The 20,855-nt window shown below is 40.0% G+C and overlaps 1 protein-coding gene across 3 annotated transcripts in view; it reads right to left on the bottom strand.

Moving 5' to 3' along the window:
* The window catches only part of col6a3 (collagen type VI alpha 3 chain), a 123,969-nt gene that overhangs the window by 53,756 nt on the left and 49,358 nt on the right, over nucleotides 1-20,855 (bottom strand). For all 3 annotated transcript variants that reach the window (XM_062959769.1, XM_008114626.3, XM_062959761.1), the window contains 8 exons: nucleotides 18,620-19,216; nucleotides 14,352-14,954; nucleotides 10,308-10,654; nucleotides 7,367-7,445; nucleotides 5,146-5,291; nucleotides 4,451-4,543; nucleotides 2,756-2,809; nucleotides 539-610 (listed from right to left, as the gene is read on the bottom strand). In XM_062959769.1, the coding sequence (XP_062815839.1) occupies nucleotides 539-610; nucleotides 2,756-2,809; nucleotides 4,451-4,543; nucleotides 5,146-5,291; nucleotides 7,367-7,445; nucleotides 10,308-10,654; nucleotides 14,352-14,954; nucleotides 18,620-19,216 (1,991 nt within the window). The remainder of the gene's footprint in view (nucleotides 1-538; nucleotides 611-2,755; nucleotides 2,810-4,450; nucleotides 4,544-5,145; nucleotides 5,292-7,366; nucleotides 7,446-10,307; nucleotides 10,655-14,351; nucleotides 14,955-18,619; nucleotides 19,217-20,855) is intronic.

Here is a 20,855-nt window from a genome sequence, read left to right as displayed (position 1 = left end):
CATGTCTGACTCTGGGAGTTGGTGCTCATCTCAATTTCTAAGACAAAGAGACGGCGTTGTCCGTAGACACCTCCAAGGTCATATGGCCAGCATGACTGCATGGAGCGCCGTTACCTTCCCGCCGGAGCAGTACCTGTTGATCTACTCACACTGGCATGTTTTCGAACTGCTAGGTTGACAGGAGCTGGAGCTAACAGCGGGCGCTCAAGCCGCTCCCGGGATTTGAACCTGGGACCTTTCGGTCTGCAAGTTCAGCAGCTCAGCACTTTAACGCGCTTCGCCACCGGGGCTCCTATCTTTACTATAGTTCACTTAAAATTACATAAGAATTTGATCTTTGTAATTTTGGTTTCAAGGGTGGACTAGCAGAGTAAGATTCCTTACTAACTGTGCCAAAAAAAATCCCAATTTCTACTATCATAGATGTTGTTTCTCACTAATTTACTTTAAAATGTAAAGTATTTCTCTTTCATTCATTTACTGATAAGACTGCATGAGCATTTAATAAATGTGTATAGTTTGGTGTTTCTTTTAGTACCTTAGTTCCTCTTTCACCAGGACAGCCTTGGAATCCCTGAGTTCCATTTATTCCTGCTGGTCCACGTTCACCCTGTTAAAAGAAAAAAAAAAGAATGCAACAATGTTTTGTATGGCTATCAGAGTGATCACAGTGAAGTAAAATTGAGGGTGAGGGAAGGAGGGAAGGAGAGAAGTAAAGTTAGAAAAATTTTATTTAGTCATTATCTGGGATACTAGCTCAAATATTATGAAGAAGCTAAAATTCAACATATTTCAATAATTTTACAGCATAATACATAGTTTTATACTTTTAATTTATAGCATGTCCTCCATATCTGTTGAGAATACACTCCTCAACTTCGCAGGAAAACAAAAAACCTTGGATAATAGCAAACCCTATTGAAATGAATGATCTCCACTACAAGTTACCACGAAGACTTTAGAAAATTCCTACAGAAGACAGGTGAAACTGTGGTTATCTTTCCCATGAGTAAAATGAGTAGAAATAACTGTACCTATATTATTCTGAGGTTCCTAAAAAGCCTCTGAAGTTGGGGCAAAAGTATGGCACTGTTAGGAAATTCATTCAAATCATGGTGCAATCCCAATTCACAAAGCAGGCCAAAGGTAAGATGAACCTATGAGGTTTTGGTAATTACCAGGAACAGCCTTTCCTTCTCTAAAAGTTGTGTTGGCATAAGAGCGGTGTCATTAGACTAGGGAAGAATCAGTTCTGTTACTGCTCAGCAAATTCTCTGCCCTGTCCCTGTTGTATCTTCTTCTGGTTTTTCCGGTCTCAAACAGCAGAATGTTTCTGTTACCAGATACTTGGAATCAGCTGACAAGAAGGGATTTTGTTGGGGGGGGGGGGGGAAGCATTTCTTTATGTTTTTTAACCTTTTGGCCTCCTACAACTCCCTCATGCTTGAGTCAGGATTTCATTGCCTGCTTAATGGAATATCTCATGTGCATGTAATCACAATGGATTAGTTTTGTGTGCTATTGTGTAAGAGTTCTTTTAATGCAACATTCTTGTTTAAATATCATGTTTGTCCCTTGTTCACGATTCATTAGTTTGTACATATTTTGTCTGGATAGTTGGTTCATCAATACAATGTTTGGAATCCCATTGTTAGTCTTGACTAGAGTAGATTCAGTGAATGAATGTAATTTACCTGTGCGTTGACTCGCCTTTCCACAACTGATTCAGTGGGTTTGCCCTAGTTGAGACCAACTAATAAGATTCTGACCAAAATGTAGGATAGCAATATTTTCAAACATCTCTCATTTGTGTTGATGACTTCAGTCTGGATGTCCATATCTATGGATATATTTTCTCTTCTTCTAAGCAGATGGCTCTGGACAAATCTCTATTTTGAGAATTCTTTTTCACTTTCATTATAACTTAGACAATTTCAACAACAGACAAGCCAGTTGTCCTATGTTTGACATTCCTAAGAAATGAGGGGAGGGAGGATTTCTTGAAAATTAACTAAAGGTCAGTACCATGAGATGTGCCTAGAACATGGGTCACATGTGCCTGAACTGCTGCATAAACAACCCATGGGATAGGGAAAGAAATATTATGCCACTAGCACTATCTCTATCATGCTCCTTCTTGTTTGTGAGTAGATTATTTTGTAATCTCTTCTTCACATTTCTTCTTGGTTGTACAGGCAGTCCCCAAGTTATGAACAAGATAACTTCCATAGGATTTTTCTTAAGTTGAATTTCTTTGTAATTCGGAACAGGTACATTTTTGAAGTGTAACTCCAGATAGATAGACAGACAGATAGACAGATAGACAGATAGATAGATAGCATATGGAAGGGCTAACACCTCTGTGGTATTTATTTTGCTGTCTGTGCCCCTATTCAGAAGTTTACATCTCCCTTTGTGTCCCTGTGATAATTGGATTTTGAAAAATTTAGCTTGTTGTGGAAACAAGTATTGGCAATAAAGCTTATGTTGAGACACCTTTTTCTCATGATAACTTTTTAGGAGTGAATTTCCCATCTGAGGGGTAGATTTCTCTCACTTTCTCTCACCATTCGTAACTATGAGTCATTTGTAAGTCAGATGTTTATAACTCAGGGACTGCCTGTACAAGAGGAATATGAAGGGCAAAGAGAGGCACAGCTAAAGTTAAAGCAAATTTCCCCTTTATTTCTTTCTTTCCCTCTTTCCTTTGCCACATGACAGAGAAAGTCCAGCTTCTCAATAAAAGTTTACTCACTGGTCCTCCTTCATCTCCTGGATAGCCTCTGTAACCATTCTCTCCTGAAAGTCCCTTTAAAAACACAAAAACATGACACACATAAGGTTAATATTTACACTTCTATGCATCTACATGAAGCTCTCTTCTAATATCCTGTATCATTTTCTTTAATATCCATTCAAAATCCTCCTGAGTTTTTTCAAAGAGAAAAAACCATTATCTACTATGTGATTCCTTTATGAATAGTACATTAACTGCACTAAACAAATAATCAGACAATGATGTCAATGAATTTTGGTTTGGCATGCATATCTCCAGTTTTGATAAGTTTAAAAAATTGCACCGGGCTTCTCTTAGAACTTTTGAAGATCTGCAGCCATATGGGTCTCCGTTTGCACTATATTTGTATCTCTAACATAAACATAAATAATAACTGAAAGAGAGGCACAAAATTTGAACCAAATAGAAAAAGTATTTGCTCATAGACATTTTTTTTGTCATCAACTCATCATCAAGCCCTGCTAAGCTCAGGCTTTGGCTGGACAAGACACTGCTCACAGCACCAATAAATTCTTTATGACCCAAAGGTGCTGAAACTTCACATCAGTTTCAAATGTGACAAATTTAATTAAAGAAGATAATATTAATTACAGAAAACTAATATCTGAGACCAAAAGGATCTTGTGGAATCTGAGAGACCAAGTAATGCAATGAAATTGGTAGCATAGGTTTTTTTTAAAAAAAAAACTAAGGCCCCATTTATACTGCCATAATGGATAATATGGGTCTACACTGCCATATAATCCAGTTTCTGAATCCAGATGATCTGCTTTGAACTGGATTATATGGCAGTGTAGACCCATATAATCCAGTTCAAAGCAGATAATCTGGATTCAGAAACTGAATTATATGGAAGTCTAGTTCCTCAGGTTGATATTCACTACTGCCATATTATAGGACCTCTTCACACAGGGCATTTTTGCCCTGTTTTGTCGCTTTTATACACAGCAAGGACGGGGCCCACTGTGAGCCATCACATAACTTTCTCCTCTAGTATGGGGAGGAAAGTATAGTTTGGGTAGCTCCAATGAAGCTACTCGAACTTTTCTCCCATTTTTGCCATGTGATGGCAGAAAGGTTGGCGGGGCAACCCTTTCTGCCATCTGATGGGGGGAGGTAAAGGGTGCCAACACACTCTCTCCTGTCCCCACCATGTGATGAGGGGAGGAGGGAAGGTGTGCGGACTGCCACGTGCCACCCTGCATGCCTTCTCTTTCACCGGCGCAATGGCACGGGCCGAAAGGGTCGTGTAAAGAGGTCCATAAACAGCTTCAGTAAGTCTCCTCTGATTCAGAAGTGACTTTTCATGGGTCATGTAGTATGGCATTAAAGGCACACTGTTCTAAAATGCTCTCAACAATAGCAACTGTTGAGACATGGTCAGTGGAGCAGTTAACACACTCCAATATTTAGGCTAAACTTTAAAGGACCTATCCAAGCTGTTGGGCCTATCTTGGAACTAGGATTCAATATGTGAGATAGCTCCTTTTAAGTCTAGACAAATCCCAGAAGAAATATACTGCTGCGCTGATATCTAGATCACCAGTTGCATTACAACTTTGGCATGCAGAACTAGTAGTATGGTCCTTTGGATCTTGGTCAAAGGCCATCAGATTGGATTTGCACTTCCAGAAATTCCACTAAAAGCCTCACCTTTGGTCCAAATAAACCTGGCAATCCTCTGTCTCCCCTCTGTCCAGAGCATTTGCATGGGACCCCACAGCATGCCCTTTCTGCAATACTGTCCTATAGGAGAGAAAAAATCCATCAGTAAATTAAAAACAGATTTAAAGAAAGAGCATACAAGAAAATGCATTCACGTTCCTCAGAATCATACCTGGAAATATAAATTAGCAAGCCTTGAATTTTTGAACTGTCTAGATTTCTCTTGACCAATATAGAGATGATTGTTAATGAAACTGGCACAATACCCTAAACTGTTAAGGAAGGAAATTAATATGAAATGGGGGAAAGAAGATACAAAAAGCAAAGACCTTCGAGAGGACAATGGTTAATTGGCTTTCACCTGGGGAAAAAACTTAGTGAAAATAATATGTGAAAATAAACTTTCTCAAAAAACAACTGTACTGAAATAGGAAGAAAGATGTTATATGTTATATGAGGGTAAATTAACTTTGAATGCATAAGGTGTGGAAAAGCAGTGAATGTGAAAAATTAGGAAAATGATATCTCATACATAATTATAATCCTTCAGAAAAAGGAGCGTTATACCAGAGAGGCACTTGCAAAGGTTACCTGTGTTTGACTGGTGATTATGAACAATTAACAGTTAAATATTCATAAAAATTGTACAATGGAAACAGTTGGACACATTACAGACTATTTACCAGTTGCTCTGCCAGGTCAAAGTCTAAATCCAGCAAATTCACTTGGAGAGGACGGTTGTAAGTAAAGCCACGTCCAAATTCCAGTTGCATCACCTCTTCAAAATTTGGCACTCGCTCCAACCCAACAAGGATGAGAGCCTTGACACCTAGAGAATTGGAAGGGAAAAAGCCTCATGAGATCTGAATGATCAATGCTTCCTTTATATGGTCATGGTCCTTTATCAAAGAAAGGGATGAGCAGATCTGTGAATCTGACATTCTCATATTCATATCCCCAACTGATTACATCCTATTTTATCATTTCTTACAAACATATCAACTTATATGTACATTTCTATAAAAATGCTTCTTGATTTACAAATATTTTGTGGGGACTCTGCTCTAATATGCCATTTGTCTGCAGTTTCTGATTGAAGAACTGCACTGCAAAATACAGGGTGAAGATACTGCAAAGAAAAAGAAACAATTGTCCCTTGGTTTGTGTATTTATTTGGGGAAAGCAAAGTGGTGTGTGAATTGAATTGTTCCCGATCTTTTTACCTACAGGTGATGTATACACACAGTAAACTTAGGGCCCATCCAGACAGGTCCAAAATGCAAGACCTGTTCTGGGTTTACCTGAGGTGTTCAAATGATGCCTCAGGTAAATCTGAATTAATCCAGAGTGAACTGGGATTGACTCCCAGGACCACTTCCATGATCCCAAGTGTCAATCCCCACTGCTATCCTGATTCTTCGGGCTCCAAGAGACTGACGGAGCAATATGGCACCGCCTCCCAGCATCCAAAACGTTTGTGAGGGGTTTGGCTGCATGTTCAGCCCCCTCCATTGAGAGCTCCTGGTGAGTCAAATGACTGCCGCCCCCCCCCCCCTCATGTTGATGTGCCAGGAGCTTTTGCCAGAGGGGCCTGAGCATGTAGCCAGGCCCATCACATAAGTTTTGTGGGCTAAATGGGGGGCTGGGGGCTGGCTTGCTTTCCCATGCTTTCCCTGGTCAACCTCTGATTGACTTGGATGGGCATGCAACCACATCACCCAGGGAAAGCCTGGGGTTTGGGGTGGCTATGGGGCCTGAATCCCAGGAGGAACTGGGATTAAATATCCCAGTTCCTCCTGGAATTCGGCCCTGTATGGAAGTGATCTTAGAGTGCACATCTGAAGCCTTTAGGGGAAATTATGTAAAAATATTATCTTTATAATTATTCTCCTTGACATATAGAAAACTCAAGCATCAAACCTGAGAGATGAAGTTAGCAATGATACTTCAAAGATTTATGCTTTTGGCTGAGTCACTTACAACGGCTTTAGGGGAACCTGTGTAGACCCATATAATGCAGTTTGGTGCAGTTCAAATTGCATTATTTAGCCATATAGATCCAGACTAAGATTGGAAAGGTGGAATAGATACAAGGTTGGCCCTCAGTGAAAATGGGTTTAACACCCCTGGCTTATATCTTTTTCTCCTGCACCACTTCAACTTGCCAAGGCAATAATAATAATAATAATAATAATAATAATAATAATAATAATAATAATATATTTATAACCCACCCTACCTCTCCAAGGGGACTCAGGGTGGTTTCCAGCAAAAGTAACAAAGTGATAAACATTCAACGCCGAAAACAACAAATAAGTCAAAACAGTGGATAAAACAATCTCAATATAAAATTATAAAAACTAACTGAAAAATAACCAAAAATTAACCTTAAATAAACATAGCACATAAAATAAGGAATAGAAAATTGTGTCTTTTAAATTTTTTATAACTCAGAGTGTCCCATTAGTGATGGAGTGAGGCAATCCTTCGCCATACCTCTACTCACTCAGGTCCCTTCTACACTGCCATATAAAGTCCAGGTTATCTGCTTTGGATTGGATTATATGGCACTGTAGACTCATATAATCTGGTTCAAAGCAGATAACATGGATTATTTGCCTTTATAATCTGGATTATATGGCAGTGTAGATCCAGCCTCAGATTCCAGGCTATATTTGGCTTGTGAAAATTCAAAATAAAACCATTCCCTGTTCTTGGTTTCACACTCAAGTAGAAAAATGCCAAATGATGCCAAATGTAACAGTGACTGTGAGCAAAGAACATACATTATGATTTCTCTGTATGTTTCTTTTGAAATAAAGTGCCATGAGTTTTTATATGCAGTCTTATAAACATGAACTACAATAATTCTACATATCAGCATGAAGGATTATCATACAATACCTTCTTTCTTCAGATCAGCAGATGCTGCAGCTAGTTGCCCCCTAGGGCCATCAAGGCCATCAGTTAAGTGAATTACGACCTGAAAAAGTGTGTATTTAAGTTATTAGGCATACAGGTATATTAAAAAGCAATGCTGCAATATAATCATGGCCAGTTGTTAAGATTATACTCAGGGGATGTAAGACTCTGAAAGTTATTGGAGTTGAAATCAAGCTCACAACAACAATACAATGGAAGCAAATGATTTATTCCACCTTTTCACAAAACTGAATAACAGTTCTAAAGATTTCCTGCTCAAACACCCTTTAGTATACCAGCCCAACACCCATCCTGCCCCTAGTGGCCAAACACTGTGCCCACAATATGTTAACTGCAATTTATATTTCCCTCACAAAACCGAGGGACAGGGTAGGGTAGGGTAGGGTAGCGTCTTATCTACCCTACCCTGTACCCAGCCTCCCTTCCTCCCACCTCCCTTCTTAATGGCAGGGAACCAAAGCAGCCAGTTCCAGATTGCTACGATGATCCTGACATCGGATGGCCTGCAGCACCAGTCTTTTAAGAGGGTTTATTTTGCATCTGTTCTCTCTTGTGAGTGAAAATACACACCATACTATAACATTAATGGTTGTGCAGAAAAGGGAATTTCAGCAGATATTGTTTGCATGAGATGCAGCAACTGTTGAAATTCCCTCTTCTTTGCATCCATTAAAGGAAAGGGCAGAAGTTCTATCTTGTGATTCTCCTGTCAACCTGACCAGTGTCACACTGAGATCTGATATTAACTGTCTTCCACAACCTTTTATTGGGAAAACAGACTAAAGCAGCAGAAATCAACCAACAGAATGTCAGTTCCTGAAGTAAGCATTACATTTGTGCAGTGACCTGTCAAGTTGGCAATCAAGAAAGATACTACAGTGATTGGTTACATAGACCTCAGACCTGAAAATATGTGAGTCCTTTGGGTGAAATGTACCGCCTCTTTCAGTGATTCCAAGAGGTGCCAAAATAGTACTTTGGTTAAACTGTCTAGTTCAATAATTATTATTTTGCCATCCATTTCTAGATAGAACAGTGCCTTTTAGTGGCACACAAGGAAGGAGCCTCAAAGGGACATATAGGTTTTAAAAGCAGAGGATGAGCGAGGCAAGTCCGATATATTGGCATTTGGAGAGAAAGTGTGCAGGACCCAGATACACTACAAGTAGCTCAGTCGGGCAGGTTTTGAAAAAGTACCAAATCCATTTGAACACATTTCACAGGACTAAAAAAAACAAAACTTGCTGAGGATATACATTCTTTTTCTATAAAATGCAATTTTCCAAGCCCTGTACCCAAGTGATTTGATGAATTTTCTAAATCCTAGCTAACAATATGCTGGCACCTATAACTCATTTTTTTCTATATTATGATTATTATTTTGGATTTGGTACTTTTGTAAACAATCTCCACAAACGTCTGGTGTTGGTGGCTGCCTTTCCTAAACTGTGGTGAAGAAATGTGTCACTACATTCAAGCTAAAATCTAAATAGACCATGCTCTATAATTCATACACATAATAAAAGTAAAAAATGAGTATGTGTGTGTGTGGCAGAAGTGTCCACTTACACAGCTAGACTCCTGTTTCCACAAAGAGCTGTACCTTCTACCACGAAGGGGACACCAATGACTCTCCCTCCAAAGACATAGCAGGTTATAGTGAGTGCCACATTCAGGGTACTTTTCTCTTTCCATTGGTGTGGAATTTGCATGACCACTGCCACTCCCTTAACTCTTTCCTACCCTTGCACACAGCAAACGGAGGAATTGATCAGCAACTGAACAGACTGAAGGGGATTGTGAGACTGACTCAACAGGATGGAAGTTGTAGTTTACCCTGCATCAAGACATAGCACTGTGACCCCCATGACCAACAGAACATACTAGAGGGGTTTGGGGAACCAACCCACTAATGTGGAAGTTATAGTTCACCTTGCATCCAGAGCACTCTGAACCCCACCAATGATGGATCTGGACAAAACATGGCACACAAAACCCTGGAAGAGTGTGGGGAAGGACTAACCCACCTATGTAATAGTTGTAGTTCACCATGCACCCAGAGAGCATTTGGAAGCCCCCAATGGCAGATCTGGAACACATGTGGCACACAGAACACTGATGGCCAACAGAACATACTGGAGGGGTTGGGGAGGGAATGCAACACTTGCGTGGGAGTTGTAGTTCACCCTGCATTCAGAGCACTCTGAACCCCATTAAATAATGGATCTGGACTAAACTTGGCACACAGACTCAATGTGGCCCACTGTAAATACTGGCAGGGTTTGGGGTTGACTGCCCTTGACATATGGGAGTTATAGTTCACCCTCATACAGAGACCACTGAACCCAGCCGACGATGGATCTGGACCAAACTTGGCACACAGACCCAACATGGCCAGCTGTGCATACAGGCCTGATTTGGGGAGGATTCTGGGAATTTTAGTTCACCCACATCATTATGTATTTTCTAATGGGAGCATTCATAAAAAACAAAATCTAAGACTGTTTTTTCCAATATATAGTGTTACTAAGTAACTAAATGATATTACCTAACACCTCAAAACAAATAATGACTTTTTCAAATAACCTGGGCACTGCCGGGTACCCAAGCTAGTAATGGAATAAAAATATTATTGCAAAAGAGTCAGAATTCAGTGGAACATTTTATCAAACAAATAATAATAATAATAATAATGCATTTTATTTTTTTACCCACCTTTCTTCATGGTTTGAGGCAGAGCACAACAATTAAAAGACAGCTCTGTCAAAGCATGGTAAGTATTGATATCACTTTTCTAGTAGTTCACCTTTCCTGTCTATTTGTTGCTTTTTTTTTCCTTTGATACCATCAGATGGTGGCAGCAAGGCTATTTTCCAAAAGTAAGAATGGTTGCAAAACGTACCTTGACACTTCCTGCAGAAGATGCTCTGAATTTATTCTGATAAGACCTGAGAGTTTCTGCTGTTAAGACAAATGGGCCACGATTGCTCAAGGCTCGGAATTTTTCAAACAACTCTGGCTGATACTCAGAAAAGTCAAACGCTTCCACTACTCCAGAAGGAGTCTGCGCCAGGAGAGCCACGCGCACAGTTGGTGCCTGGTTGCGAGTGCAGCTGATTTTCTGCATTCGAGTAATTCTGTTCAATATATCTTCAACATTTGATTCCAGCACTCTCTGCACATTGAATATACTTTGCCCTGGCCCAACATCTGAGACATCAAATCCAATTATAACATCCAGATTACAATCTAGAGTGGATAAAAAAGTGACAAATGTGTGAATGTATATCGAGAAAAGAAGACTCGTGGCAGAGTAGCTGTATCAACACTGTGGTATTCTACTAAATATAAATTTCTATATAACTGTTATACATTTTACCTTAGTGTTGTTCACTGATACTGAAAAAGTTGATCACTTTAATCTATTTCCAACGTATAAGTATGACATAGTTTTCTACTACAGATGACCCTTACAACAGCTTTTGGCTTGACTGACGCCCCAGTCTTTTTCCAGGAGGCCCCATGTTTTCCTGAGAGGATAACGAAGCCCCAAAACCTTCCATAGGTTCCCACCCCCTACTTTAGGATGAGGGATTAAAACCCTTCGTCAGTTAATTTGTATAAACTCGGAAGTCTCTCTTTTCACTTGGGCTCCCAACTTATGATCATTGGTGATTTCAAACAGGCAGCAAATCAGGTTCAACACTTCACTCAATTGTCTTAATTACTGGAGTCTTAGGATATTTAAATGTGAGAATGAGAAGGCTCTCTCGTTTTCTTTTACACTATTTTATGATAAATCATCTTAGATATAAAAATGTATACTTCCCTTAGGGGAAAACAAAAAACAGACTCTTAAATGACTATACATATCATATTCTGTTAACTTTATCTTTCTGGTAATATATTATATATCTTACATTGCCACCAGACTGTTTCATATTTATCTTAACAGCATTTAAGGCCCCTTCCACACAGCTATATAAAATCCACATTGATATGGATTATATGGCAGTGTGGACTCAGACAATCCAGTTCAGAGCAGATATTGTGGATTATCTGCCTTGGTATTCTGGGTTATATGGCAGTATGGAAGGGCAGGTAATAGGGAACCCATTGGCCCAAAGTACAATTTACACAAATAAACCCACTTTAGTGATACTATATTGCTGAGTGGAAGAGCCCTAAGAGGCGTTACATATTGACAAGGAACTGTACAGTTATATCTTCTGAGTTTTTTCCCCTAGGAAGTATATATGTGTGTGTGTGTGTATTTAACATAGAGAGGAACATAACCATAACATCTGTGGAGGAGAGACACAGGCATCTATGGAAGATAATCGTCTTCCTTAGGCATTGCATCCTATGTTTTGCCGCATTATAAGCATTCTATCCATTAAGATAGGAGTTATATGGTTATCATAGTCTATATCTTATCAGCATTGTCTGAGTCTTCATAAGCTAGAATCAGCAAAGCTGTTAGAAACAGCTGTGTTGGTACATGGGAGGGAGGCTTACTCATCGTAGCCTGGCTTCTGTCTCTCCAGTACTTGTTTTATAATAAGTCTGGCTTATTTCCATCCAGTCAGAGATAGATCTTTACTAGCCTCCACTATTGTAAACAATGTTATATTGTATATATAAACTATTATTCTCATCCAATAAGAGAAGCAACTTTACTGGTTCCAACTTAGTATCATATTATTCACAAGCCCATCTAATACATTAGTAATCCTCTCTAGTTGAATTTACTATAGGTTAGTCATTTGTTTATATTGTCTTTCAAATTATTTCTCACTTTATCCTTTTCTTTATGGAATTGGCCAATTCCTGTGCCTGAAGTATTATACAAAACTTTCTGCTCTGTACTTTAAAAACACTGCTGGCCTGTAACAATTATTCATTCATACTTTAAAAACATGCTTATTACATTGTTACACAGGATCCTGGAACCAAATTCTCATTTTGAAAAAGCTAGGCAGGTTTCTAGTCCCTAATATTTGCCCACCTAAGCTTTTTGTTCTTTCCTAGCTAAGACCCCTTCCACACAACTGTATAAAATCCACATTGAACTGGATAATATGGCAGTGTTGACTCAAATATTCCAATTCAATGCAGATATTGTGGATTATTTGCCTCAATATTCTGGGTTATATGGCAGTATGGAAGGGCAGGTAATAGGGAACCCATTGGCCCAAAGTACAATTTACACAAATAAACCCACTTTAGTGATACTAGTGATAGATCCCATATTTCTTTATTCCATACACAAGTGAAAATCTGTATGTGTGTATGTGGCAGAGGTGTCTATTTTCCCAGACAGCTTCCCGCCTCCACAAACAGACTATAGTTCCCAGTGCTGAGGAACCACCAAGTCATTCGCTCCTCGGACACTGCAGGTTAGAGCAAGCGCCATGAACATGTAGTCCCAACCCCTGCCAATGTCCTCCCCAAACACTACGGCCCATCACCCAAGGAATGCTTTCATTTGGGGACAATTTCATTCTAGATTTTATGTCTTCCTCCACCACAGGCAGGCAGCCCAGGGTTCCCCATTGGTGTGGAATTTGCATGACCCTGCCAATTGCCTGTCCCTTTCAAATCTGTCTGCATAACAAACAGAGCAGAACTGAGCAGCAACTAAACATACTGGAGGAGTTTGGGGGATTGACTTCACATGATGGAAGCTGTTCGCCCTGCATCATGTCAGAGCACTGTGACTCTCACTGAGGGATTTATAGGAGTTGTAGTTCACCTACACCCAGAATGCACTATGACGGATAGTTTCATCAACAATCCAAACAATGATGGATCTGGACCAAACGTAGCATGCATACCCGATATGCCCAAATTTGAATACTGGTGGCTTTTGAGAGGAATTGACCTGGACATTTTGGAGTTGTAGGTACTGGGGTGTATAGTTCACTTGCAATGAATGAGCACCGATGATGGACCGGGACCAAACATGGCACACGGGGGCCCCATAACCAACAGAACATACTGGACAAGTTGAGGGATACAGGAATTGTAGTTCATTTGTATCCAGAGAAGCAGTTACCTCCCCCCCCCCCCCGACAATGGACCTGGACCAAACTTGGCACAGAGAAGCCCCATGACCAACAGAACATACTGCAGAAGTTTGGAGAAAAGGGAGTTATAGCTCACCTGCATCCAGAGAAATAGTGGCCCCCACCAATAATTGACCTGAACCAAATTTGGCACAGATAAGCCCCATGACCATCAGAACATATTGCAGGGGTTTATGGGAATTGGCCTTGATTCTGGGAGTTCTAGTTCACCTGCATGCAAAAAGCACTGAACCCAGCCAATGATAGGTCTGGACCAAACTTGGCACACTGACTCAACAAGGCCTACTATGAATACTGACAGATGTTTCAGAAAGTTTGCCCTGGGATTCTGGGAGTTGTAGTAGTTCACCCCCATCCAGAGAGCACTGCAGTCAGATGATGACCAACCATGAACAGATCTGGACCACACTTGGTGCACAGACCTAAAATGGCCAACTTTGAATACTGGCAGGGTTCGGGAGGATTGAGCCACGATTCTGAGAATTGTAGTTCATCCACATGAAACTGAGAATACCTAACATTCAAAAACAAACAATGCTTTTTTTCAAATAACCTGGGCATTGACATGTCTCCAAGCTAGTAGTGACATATTTTTTAAAAGTTGGTAAACAATTTAAATGTCTTTCCAGGTCTTCAGCTAATATGCAAAAAAGGCTGAATCTGATTCTCTAGTTTTGCAGCAGCTGCTGATGTACTTTTTGTAAACCAGAACATGAGAATTAGCATCTGTTCTACCAAATATGGGAGAATCAAAGGCATAACTGTATATAGCAATCAGAACATCAGAGCAAGCTTTGAAGTAAAAACAGTAAAACAATGGTGTAACAGAAATAGCCTAAATATATATTTTTAATTACCTCTTGAGACTTCTCCCACACCAACGCACAGCTGCTCTTTCATGACATCATTCAAGGTAACCAAGACAGCCTCATTCAACTCCGAGAGTTCCTGGGCTGTTGCTGCCCGAAAACCTGTGGTGCTATCACTGGAGAGTTTTGCAATGTCGCCCAGGTCAATGTTCCTCACACCAACTGCAAACACCTTGACACCTTGTTGTGCCAAGGCCAAGGCAGCTGTCTGCCCATCATCCTCTGGCCTGCCTCCTGTTATAATAAAGGCAATCTGAGGTACCTTCTGATCGACTCTGCTGCCAGCCTCCTTTACGAAGTGTTTCGCTTTGATGTGTTTGATGGCTGTGCCAGTATTGGCCGTTCGGCCTCCTTTATATGCTATTCTTTTCACTGCTTCTAAGATCTGTTCCTTGTCAGTGAAGTCCTTCAAGAAGAATTCATCACTCACATCCGAGTTATACTGCACTAAGCCAACTTTAATGGAGTCACCTTCTTCATAGATAGCATCAATAATACCATATACAAAATCAACAACTTCCTGGAAATTATCTCTTCCAAAGTTGATGGAACTATCCAGCAAAAAAACAATGTCGGCTTGCTTTTTACTGTCTAGAAGATTTAAAAGGATAGGAAGAAGCTGTTAAAAGCACATTTTGAAAACAAATTTGACCAGACATCTTCAAGATTTGTAATGCGATCACAGAACCCTAATAGTAATAACAACAACAATAATAATTTTATTTATCTGCCCCTCCTCGTGACTCAAGGTGGGTTGCAACATTGCTAATAAACACAAAATCATCTAAAACATTCTATAAAATACACATAAAATATAACCATTGTTATAATTGTTTTTATTATGTTATTATGTTTAAAAGTCTTTCTAAGCCCCCCTTTACACGGCCATATAAAATCCAGATTATCATCTTTGAATTGGATTATATGGCAGAGTAGACTCATATAATCCAGTTCAAAACAGATAATGTGGATTATCTGCTTTGGTAATTTGGATTATATGGCACTGTAGAAGGAGTGTGAATAAAAATGTTTTAGTCTGCCTTTCATGTAGTGCATACTCATTTGCAAATACTACAATCTGCATTTACTTTGCAAGAGACAATTTCTTATCTTCATAATTGTAAATATAATAACAACAACAAAAGTCACCTAAACTCTTTTTTATTTACACATTTAATAGAGGCCCCTTCTACACTGCCATATAAAATCCAGGATTTTGAATAGGATTATATGGCAGTGTAGACTCATATAATCCGGTTCAAAGCAGATAATGTGGATTATTTTTGATAATCTGGATTATATGGCAATGTAGAAGAGCCAGAGGTATTACTCATGAAAAGCCAGCAGACTAATAATGCTACATATCAAAAGGACACAAAGCAATGAGCAAGATGGGAAAATAGTTATTCCATGTGCTTCTCATTCCTTTTGTTTTGTTTAATTGATATGAAATTACAGAGGTTTGAAATAGGAAATAATGGAGAAATCCGGGGGGGGGGGGGGAGAACACCCCCTCCCGCAAAGAAGTAATGAAATAGCATGGAAGTAGAAATACCACTGCGAAAACACTGTTTCCATTCAAAACATCAGGGAGAGGCATAAGGTATGGTGGATATAGGCCTTTTCCACACAGCTGAATAAAATCCCACATTATCTGCTTTGAATGGGTTATATGGTTATGTAGAAGGGCCCTGAGCTATTCTAAAGTTCCTTGTTTCTATTATACACAGTTCCACACAGCCCTATATCCTAGAATATCAAGGCAGAAAATCCCACAATAACTGCTTTGAACTGGGTTATCTGAGTACACACAGATAATCCACTTCATCACACAACTTAAATTCCACTGAGTTCTAGACTTAAAATCACATTCGTTTTGGTTCAAGTGCAGTTTTTGAGTCTTTTAAACGTTGAGGGCAGCATTTTTTATCAAAGTACTGTACCAGGAAGAGGTGAGGAAATGGATTTCTCTCAAAACTCCGGATGTTTTGCCAAATTTCTAATGAAGTAGCACTCGTTGCTCTCATGTTAGGATCACCCAATTTGGGGGAGGAGAAATTGAGGGAAGAGTCAAAATAGCCTTTTTGGGGGGAATTTCCTTTTGCTCCCCAAACAGGACAGTTTGGTTGTAAGCTACCTCATAACGCTTCTACTTTGCCAAAAAATAAAAAAGAGGCTTTTAGGGTACCTTTATTCCTTCCTTCCATGATTTGTCTGTGTCCTGTGTTGGGAGAGAGGTGCTGTTGCCTTTCCAAATGGGCTTCCCTGCCACCCCTTTTCTTTCCCTCCCTCCCTTCTGTAGGAAATGGTGGGAGTTGAAGTGCCAAAAAGCACCAAGAGGGATGGTGGGCGGGGCCAAATGTCTGCAGTGTGGAAACCTCTTCATTGAAAAATATGCAAGACAACTAAGTGCACTAAACAGTGTGATTAAAAGGTAGAGAAAAACTCCATGTTCTTCTGAACACTTCCCAGCGTAATCTGATTAAGTCCAATGTGGGATTTTCTGCCTTGATATTCTGGGATATAGGGCTGTGTGGAAGGGCCCAGGGTGATTTTAATGCAAGATACAGCGCAAGTGGCACAATCTTGCTTGTCGCTCGTATTATGACTTTGCAATGGAGAATGGAATATCCAAATATCTAAGGATTTGAGGATTACCAACATCTATAAATCTCCTAATTTTGGGTTGTTCTCATTGTCAATTTAGAGGTGAATAGCAATCTGTCTGCAGAAAGCAAAGCCAGGCATACAGTGGAGAAGCAATGCAACTCTTTGTTGCTCCATTGCTATCACCATCCAACCCATTGCCAGCTAGAATTCAGCTTCAGGAACAGATGAGGCACTTCTGAGTTATCGAGCAGAACACTCCCAACAGCCCTCCCCTGGACCAAGAGCCCATGGCCCCATCAACACTGAACATTTAATGTAATTTCAAACCAATATTGAAGAAAGCTGTTTTGCTGTACATAGGAAATGCTATGTACAGTGAAGCCCAGATGGCGATTGCATGAACCACAGAGCACTGATGCACATTAAGGGCTTTCTTTAGGACACATTTGTGAGAGTTTGCTATTTGGTCACCACAGTGTGAAGCTGCATTAACTGGTCAGTATAACAACCTTGCCACATGGCCATTGAAATTGCCCCACGTTGCTGGGGAGCGTTGGTAACCCAGCGGCCCATGCCCTGCATTGCCCAGCTCCTGTTCCAGCTGGTCCCATAGGGTGAAACATGGACTGCATGGCTTCCCCCCATCGCTTCTAATGCCAACACTGTAAGCCTCCAATGTTGCAGCGTTGGCTGTATCACCGGCTCTGCCCTACATCACCCATGGAGCTGTGCCGGCATCGTTTGATGGAAGCAGGCAGGCTCCGTGCGTGATGTTGGGTAGAGTTGGCATATGCTGCTGAAATCTGCCCTTGTGATGAGGTGGTAAATGGGAATCATGTTGGCCCAAAGAAGTAGCCAGACCAAGTTTGGAAATGCTGGCAGCAATGACTACATGAATGGGTTGGAGGAATAAGAATTTAAAAGGGTGAAAAGAGGCTAGGCTTTGAATGTGGATTGTGGAAAAGGACAGAAATGATATTATCTTTCCCTTTCTCCACCCATCCATATAGCATGAAAGGCTGTTAGCCAGTGTAATACATGAAATAAATGAACCAACTCAGCACTGTCACCTTTTAAAGCTATGTATTCTTGCATTTTGAAAGACTTCTCTTTTGGAATTGTTTTAACTGATTGTAATGAAAGGAACAGTGTTCTTCAAGTTTCAGAGTGTTTGGCTGTATCTCCATGAGGTTTGGAAAGATCAGGGGAATTAATTTGGTTATACTGGTATGAAGCCTAATCTTGAGATTTATGAATTACAAGCAAGCAGCCCACGTTATCCACCTTTATTCATGATGCAGGAACCACAAAATTCAACACGATCCATTCCTAAGTAGTTGTAAATGGGATTGGGGGGGGGGGGTTCTGTTCAATCCAAGTTTTGTATTTTCTTGCAATTGTTTCACTGAAAAAGCATCAAGCCTATTTTGTGTAAGGATAACTTGTTTCTTTGGCCATAGGAAGCTTTGACAGTGAAAAGAGACAGTTAAGCTCTGTCTGCCTGTAATGTTCCTTCTCAAGCACATGTCTTTTCTGAAGCACACCAGCCCATACATTACAATAAATACAATTGGCTTCCCCTAAACATTAAGTACCCCCCCCCCCAATGCTGCATCTGACATTTCATACCAAAAGGAGAGACTGACCGAGAGGGATTTCAGTTTCTTCCAACGGTGGTTCTTGAGGTGCCTCAAATGATGCAAAGAACCTTTTCTCTATTGTTGGGAGCTCAGCAAATTCTCTCACAATGAATGCCGTTCTCTGGTCATTAGTAATTCTTTGCAGTTCTGCACTATCTGCGTTCTTTGCTCCCACACCCAGGCTCTTTATCCCTGATGATAGGATCACATTGGAAGGTCTTCCGACATCATCCTGGGATCTCCCTCCAAGCAACAGAACTAAATGCTGTGGGACTCCATCTTCTCGCCTGCTTCCTGCAGATTTGATGAAGTGATTCTTCACAACATAATCCAGAGCTTTCCCAACATTCAGGGGAGTGCCTCCTCTGGGCCGCATGCGGCGTATGGCTTGTAGCACAGCATTCTTGGTTGGATGGGTTTTTAAGAAGAACTCAGGGAATACATTATTGCTGAATTGAACCACACCAATTCTCACTTTCCTTGATCTAACATCTAACTGCTGGATAATTCGGATGATAAAATCTCGAATGTGAGCAAAATCTGCCCCAACGTTGTCAGAACTGTCAATAAGGAAGACAATGTCCTTTGCTTCACTGTCAATATCTGTAAAAAAGAAAATAGATATAGGAAAGTGGAACAATGTCTCACACATGGAATTGTGGGCTTTGTCTATACAGACAGTCCTCAAGTTACATACATTCAACTTACAAATGACTTCTAGTTAAGAACGGGGGTGAGACAACAGGAAGTGAAAGAAATCTATTCATAGGAATGGAAATTCTCTCCTGAAAGAGTTTTCATGAGGAAAGGGGATATTCACTGAAGCTTTATCACCAATTCTTGTTTCCAGAACAAGCCAAATTTTTCAAAATCCAATTATCACAGGGATAGAAAGTGAGCTGAAATCTTCTGAACTGGGACACAGACAGCAAAGCAAACAACATAGGAGTGTTAACCTTTTCCTTTGCTATCCAAATATTCTATCTATCTATCTATCTATCTATCTATCTATCTATCTATCTATCTATCTATCTGGCTGGTGTTACACTTAAAATTTACCTGTCCCGACTGACAAATAAATTCAACTTAAAGAACAAACTTACAGAATCTATCTTGTTCATAACTTGGGGACTGCCTGTATAAAAATTCCCAGATTGGCATATCTTTGTGCAGGATTGTAAGCACAACAGCTGTTTCTGTGCTCTCTGTACATATTGACACTTTGAGAAAATAGATATAACCTTAGACATACAAGCAGAAATCTCACTCACCCATTTGTATATCACTCATACACACACTTTCCTTAAACCTAAAAATACTATAGATAAAAACAGTACAGAGAAAAACATCATGTCAAAACATAAGTAAATAAAGTATATCATTACAGAAATTTAAAGGTGTCTCAAAATCCATCCTCCACATAGATTTTTTTTAAACACACACACACACATCTGCCCACACATTTCTGATGTCTTTCCCCTGAATCCTTCTTAGACCCCTTCCACACAGCTGTATAAAATCCACATTGAATTGGATTATATGGCAGTGTAGACTCACATAAGGCAGTTCAAAGAAGATATTCTGGGTTATATGGCTGTATGGAAGGGACCTTCATTCCAACCTGAGTAGACTCAGAGAATCAAAGGACTTACATAAATATTGAATTACTAAATTATCATTGGCTTAAAGATGCTTAACAGAAAGAATTAGTTCATCATTCTTATGACTGGTCTTTATTTCTAATATCTTCACCAAATCAATTTCTGTTGACAGTAGAGGATGCACTATGCCAGCTCCAATGTGCCTTGGTAGAATGCAAATTGACTTAACGGTACACAAGCAGTAAGAAGGACTGGGATAATAGTTCATGATGTTACATTAACATTCATTCTGGTAATAGTATTTGCTTGGCAAGTTTACTATTAAAAATTATCTAAAAACATAAATACCGAAAAGGTATCAGATCCCATTTGATCTTGGAAATTTAGCAAGATCAGCCCTCACTGCTATTTAGGTGGGAGACCACCACTGTTTCTTGAAACATTCTTTACCCCTTGTTGCTCGCCTTCACATTCATGACACGGGGGAAGGCTTTTCAAGTCATCTCTGCTTTTCCCCTTTCTCTATCAGCCAAAAACTCCTCTCTTTTTCTCTACTGCTCTGCCTCCACCTCCCCAGCCAAACACTGCTCTCCATTGCTCTCTTTCTGCAGCAGCACTGTCTTGCTTTGCAGCAATGAAAT

Source organism: Anolis carolinensis, chromosome 1 (genome assembly GCF_035594765.1).
Source record: "Anolis carolinensis isolate JA03-04 chromosome 1, rAnoCar3.1.pri, whole genome shotgun sequence".
Taxonomy (NCBI): Eukaryota; Metazoa; Chordata; class Lepidosauria; order Squamata; family Dactyloidae; genus Anolis; species Anolis carolinensis.
The sequence above is the reverse complement of the archived record's forward strand: the minus strand, read 5'-3'. Positions and strand labels throughout refer to the sequence as shown.